Below are 6,000 nucleotides of genomic sequence, written 5' to 3' on the forward strand. Positions count from 1 at the left end.
TTGATTCCCAAGCAAGTATGCTTTGTTCTGTCTGCACATTTCGTTGACTTGGCTTCCAGCACACATATCCGATTAAGGAGCAGGTATTCTAGCCCTTGGCTTTTTTGTTTCAGGCTATAGCGTGTGTCTTGCTCTTGTTCTTTGTTGCTTTCCTTTTTGCTTTTCCTGCCTCGTTCACCCTAATTTCTGGTTTATTTATTCACCAACCCCTCCTCCCCCTCAAAACAAAACAAAACAAAACAAAACCAATTCGAATGTCTGAAATGTGCCAAGCACTGTCCTAGGTCCTAGAGGCACACAGTGAACAAGAGAGAGGAGGTTCTTCATAGAGTTTATTTTCAGAGACTGTGATTCCCAATCCTGGGCTGTCTGCTGAAATCACACAAAAGTTTTTTAAAAACTCTCCTGCCCGAACCCCACACCAGACCAATTAAATCAGTGTTTTGGGGAAAGCGTGTTAGATTAAAAAAAAACTCCTGTTTCATGGGTAGCTAACCCAAGCACCGAGCAGTTATGTGATTTGTCCTCTGTTTAGCAGAATACCCCCCAAAAGATGGAAACTTACTAATTCTCCCTCTTGTGTTCAGAGAGCGCAGTCCAGCACAGCTGCACTGTAGCCATCTAAGCGTTAGAACACTGGATAAAGCGGTTCTTCCACTGAATGGAGAGACCCACGCGCTCTCTCTAATTTAGGTCGGAGCGACTTGGGGCCGTAGTGAGCTTCAGGGAACAAGAACAGAATGAGAGAGCGCCAACATTATGACAAGGAACCCGGGGTTGGTTACCATCTCTCATCCCCAGTTCTGCTGGGATAGTTGTCAAAGAGCAGCTTGAGTGGAACATCCCAAAGCAACTACATCATAGACTTGAGAGAAAGCCCAGGGAGAAGTGGGATGTTTGCCCTTCAGTTTCCTCTGTGACACTTCATTTCTCCAGAGCAATCCAGGCCTCTCCTCCCTGGGAGTTGGTCCCTCTAAAGAGAGAACTAATCATTCCAGAATTTCTCATTCCTGCAGATGAGCGTGATCTTGAAGATTTCCTACTTGACTTTGAGGAAGACCTGAGAGCCCTTCATCCAGTGCGGTGCTCACCTTCCCCAGGTGAGAAAGGCGTCCCAGCAGCCTCAGGAGCGGTACCCACCCTTAACGCTGAAGCTGTCAGTGACATTCAGCTACACCTCAAGGCAAAATCTGTGCCATCTTAGCAGCTCATCAATATCCCATCTCATGCAGACATTTAAAATACAAATATTCATTCCCTGGAGTTGGTCTCCAGTCATAAATAGGAATTTTATAGGAGACTTTTGATTCAGATTAATGGAAATTAGAGAACAAATCATGTAGTTAGAGGTATATGTAATTTTTAAGATAATATTAGCTCTTTAGCCTGAACTGGTATGCAACAGTCTTGCTTCATGTAATCACTGATTTTTGACAGTGATTTCTTAGGTTCCCTCTAAAGAGAACCTATCTGGTTAAAGCAAATAATAATAGTTTTAGAGATAAGTAAAAATATCTATGTATGTTAATTACTTCATTGTTAGTCCCTTTCTCTGAAATAGGATAATCCAGTGGTGGGGAGGAGGAAGACAGCAGAGGAGGGTTGATATTTTACTTTCAACAGTTTGATGGTTCCTTGCTCCTAAACAGCAAATGTCAGTCTAAACCTAAGATGACATTCTCATGAAATGCATATGACTCACACTTCCTCTTCTGAAATCACAGAGTGTATCCCTAGGATTCTGCTTCCCTATTTACAGAACATTTTTCAAACATTCTGGAAAGACATATTAATAATAAAAAGTCCAGGAGATCTGGTTTGTTACCTAGCCCCCACACCGCTATATTTGGGGAGCCAGAATCCAGTAATGTAAAAACTCTCTGGCTCCATTTCTCTGGATATAGGTTGAAAACCGGGGCACCTGGTATACTCATCTTTACATTAAATAGTGATTTAGTGAAGGGGATTCCCTGGTGGCTCAGAAGGCAAAGAATCTGCCTGCAATGCAGGAGACCCTGTTTTGATCCCTGGGTCAGGAAGATCCCCTGGAAGGGAATGGCTACCCACTCCAGTATTCTTGCCTGAAGAATTCCCCAGACAGAGGAGCCTGGTCGGCTATAGTCCATGGGGTCAGACTCAACTCAGCCACTAACACTTTCACTTTTTTTTTTTCCACTTAATAAAGTGGAGTGTGTCACAAGAGAACAGTCTTTTCCCAGGGCTGTTACTGGCCTGTATCCCTTGGTGTCCCGATAAGAGAAACCAAAAGGGGAGTGTGGCAAAAGTCGTGAACCCTCATTTGACACCCATTTGTCTCTTCTTTGGACTTCTAGGCCCTTTCAAACTTTGTGAATACCTGTTCGGTAGCTGGCTGATCCGAATTGGAGTGTGGACCATAGCGGTTTTGGCACTGACGTGTAACGCCTTGGTGACCTCCACAGTGTTCAGAGCCGCAGTGTACATATCCTCCATAAAACTGTTAATCGGGTTAATAGCCGCGGTCAACATGCTCATGGGGGTGTCCAGTGCAGTGCTGGCGGGCGTGGACGCCTTCACTTTCGGCAGCTTTGCGCAACACGGTGCCTGGTGGGAGCAGGCGGTCGGCTGCCGGGTCGTCGGCTTTTTGTCCATTTTTGCTTCGGAATCTTCAGTTTTCCTGCTCACCCTGGCAGCCCTGGAGCGTGGGTGGTCGGTGAAATGCTCAGCAAAATTCGAAACGCAAACTCCCTTCCCCAGCCTGAGAGCGACCCTAGCGCTCTGCGCGCTGCTGGCGGGGACCGTGGCCGCCGTGCCCCTGCTGGGGGGCAGCGAGTACAGCGCCTCCCCGCTCTGCCTGCCGCTGCCCTTCGGGGAGCCGCGTGCCACGGGCTACATGGTGGCCCTCGTCTTGCTGAATTCGCTCTGCTTCCTCGTGATGACCGTCGCCTACACCAGGCTCTACTGTCACTTGGAAAAGGGAGACCTGGAGAGCATGTGGGACTGCTCCATGGTGAAACACGTGGCCCTGCTGCTCTTCACCAACTGCATCCTGCACTGTCCCATGGCTTTCTTGTCCTTCTCCTCTTTACTGAACCTCACCTTCATCAGCCCGGAAGTCATTAAGTTTATCCTCCTGGTGATCGTCCCCCTTCCTGCCTGCCTCAATCCCCTTCTCTACATCCTCTTCAATCCCCATTTTAAGGAGGATCTGGGGAGCCTGGGAAAGCAAACCCACTTTTGGACAAGATCGAAACACACAAGCCTGATGTCTATTAACTCTGACGATGTGGAGAAACAGTCCTGTGACTCAACCCAAGCCTTGGTGACCTTCACCAGTGCCAGCATAGCCTACGATCTGCCTTCCGGTTCCGGGTCAGCACCAGCTTATCCGATGACCGAAAGCTGTCATCTTTCATCTGTGGCATTTGTCCCGTGTCTCTAATTAATATTAGAGAAAAAGCTGTCAAAAATTGAAAACCCAAAAATATGAGGTTGAGTACATCAGAGCAGGAACCAAAAAGAACTGAGTTGAAATTCGATTTTTTAAGAAAGTCTCTGTGTCAAAAAGCTGATAATTGTTGATACTAGAGAGTCAAAAATGAGTATAAATGCTGCTTATATAATTTGTTCAGCTATGGTAGATAGTCCTACTTTTCTGGTAAGCCTAAAATATGTATATATTTAAAAAGCAGATTGAAATATCCAAAAAATTCTCCATGATTTCAATTGAATTCTTTTTCAACTCGTTTACAAAAGAGGTTTTAAACCAGAAAATCCCTTAAAATATGCTTGGAGATATCAGGAGAATAAGAATTTTAAATAGCTTACATTACTAGGTAATGGTTGTGACCAATAGGATTTCATCTTAATGACTGTGTGGAGATGTTTGTACTGCTTCACTTTTCCCAGAAAGGATCCTTCCAGGTCACCAATCCCCCCGTGAATGGATAACATGAGGTACTACTCATTCATTCATGTTCACATCAGTTTTAGAGATGCTAGATTTTATGAATCAGCACTAGATGATTCTACCCTCAGTGGAATAAAATTGCTTACAAATATTTTGAAAGGAAAATGAACTTAAATTCTTCAGTTACCATGAAAGCAATCAGGTACAGACAAGGTTTGTTTTCTCTAATTCATTTTAACTCCTTGGTGCCCAGAGATGAGAAGAAAGGTCCATTGCCGGCAATGGATATATTTAGAAAAGATGGAAAGCAACCTGGGATTTTTTTTTACCTTGGTTGAGTGCACATTTTTCACAGGAGGTTTTATCACTTGATTCACACTGATGTGTATCATAAGGTAATAATCAAATGCAGACACAACATTAAATCCACCGACATAGCTTCTCACACGTATCTCTAGTAGCTTTGGCAACAGTGTCTGAAACCAGTTTTGGCTCACCAGAAACTTGGTAACATATTTTCCTGTTTATTTGACTTGGTTTTAGCTATGTTGTCTTTGGGTCAATCCACTTGATGTCAAAAACATGACTTCTCTGCTTATTCCATGTTTAATATGTGTTAGGTATTATGAGGCAAAATTATTAAATACTAAAGGTCAAATGATTAATTCATAATTTCTGTTATACTACATTAGCTTCAGTAAATCCAAACCAAAAGACTGTTAGGTAGATTTATTTTTATATAAGCGTGTTTATTTTGATCAGATGTTTTAACTTGGAATTGAAAAAAATACATTTATGAGATGTTTTATAAGATGTGTAAATATAGGACTGTATTTATTACTACAATAAAGATTCAGTAACACTAAGAACCAGATAATAAACCATGTACAGTGGCATATTCTTTCATATATATTATGTTTCTCTGCCCATTCATTAACTGTATATAATATATGTAAATGTATATAGTTCTTGTAAATAGATTTCAAACTTGCTTTTCTATACAAAATAAATTTGTAATAAAATGTGTGACTATAAGACAAAATATTTTCAAGTGTTTTATTGAGTCCATACATGGACTCCTAAATACATGATCTCCTAAATGTTTTTGACTTTTTATATGTAAGAGTACATTTGCTATCTGAGTATCTTAAGTATTCTGGACTTGTTTTAAGAAGTAAATCTTTCACAAGAACAAGTCAAAATATCTTTACAAACTCCTGGATTGCTTTAACTATGACTGATAAGCTATTTTGTCACAACAAATGACTTGGTGAATTTCATTGTCCCCAGTGACAGTTTGGACTTTATAGCCAGAATCTACTTCTTTTGCAATGTAAAAACAAAAACACAATTAGAAAGAAATGTATAAAAAACAAATCAATCCTAAAATCATTCAACATGAACATGGCTTTTCTATAAATTCTTCCTTTAAGGAAAACATTTTATGACCATGTCAAAGCCAAAAGAAAGCATATGATTCTCAGGGCACAAAGAAATACACTATTCCCCTTTTGTTCCTATCCCCCAAAATATAAGAAATGAAATTATTTTTCTAAACACCTAGTGCCAGACACTCCCAGCTTCAGTGATAAGTCCTGCTCTGCTTGTACAAGTTGCAAAATGAAACCATCAAGTAGTAGCTGGAGCTTCAGCAGAATCGCTAAGATGAGTCCATATCAATAAATTATGTGTGCAAGTGTTTAAAATAAGAAAAAGAGCCCATATCAACTGAGCCCCTCCAGCGTACCTGGCACTGAGTTTCCCACCCATCTGTCAGACATGGGTGATGGATGCTTCAACCCAACCTTGCACTCTACACTTAATCTCTCTTCAACTGAGACAAGTAGTGTAGTAGTGTTAGTCACTCAGTCATGTTCAACTCTTTGCACCTCTATGGACTTTAGCCTGCCAGGCTCCTCTGTCCATGTAATTCTCCAGGCAAGAAGACTGGGGTCGGTTGCCATTCCTTTCTCCAGGGGATCTTCCCAACCCAGGGATAGAACCAGCGTCTCCTGTCTTGCATGCAAATTCTTTACCATCTGAGCCACCAGGGAAGCGCAACTGACACAAGGGCCATAACAAAATCTCGCTCCTCCTAGTCCAGGCAGCAG

The 6,000-nt window shown here is 42.1% G+C and overlaps 1 protein-coding gene across 1 annotated transcript in view; it reads left to right on the plus strand.

The window, feature by feature from the left end:
- LGR5 (leucine rich repeat containing G protein-coupled receptor 5) overlaps positions 1-4,933 on the plus strand; it is a 131,813-nt gene extending 126,880 nt beyond the window's left edge. Inside the window, exons 17-18 of the mRNA XM_042246516.1 lie at positions 1,017-1,100; positions 2,334-4,933. Of these exons, the coding sequence (XP_042102450.1) occupies positions 1,017-1,100; positions 2,334-3,421 (1,172 nt within the window). The 3' untranslated portion in view covers positions 3,422-4,933. The remainder of the gene's footprint in view (positions 1-1,016; positions 1,101-2,333) is intronic.
- Positions 4,934-6,000: the final 1,067 nt, after the last annotated feature.

The sequence above is a fragment of the Ovis aries genome, chromosome 3 (genome assembly GCF_016772045.2).
Source record: "Ovis aries strain OAR_USU_Benz2616 breed Rambouillet chromosome 3, ARS-UI_Ramb_v3.0, whole genome shotgun sequence".
In the NCBI taxonomy this organism is placed as follows: domain Eukaryota; kingdom Metazoa; phylum Chordata; class Mammalia; order Artiodactyla; family Bovidae; genus Ovis; species Ovis aries.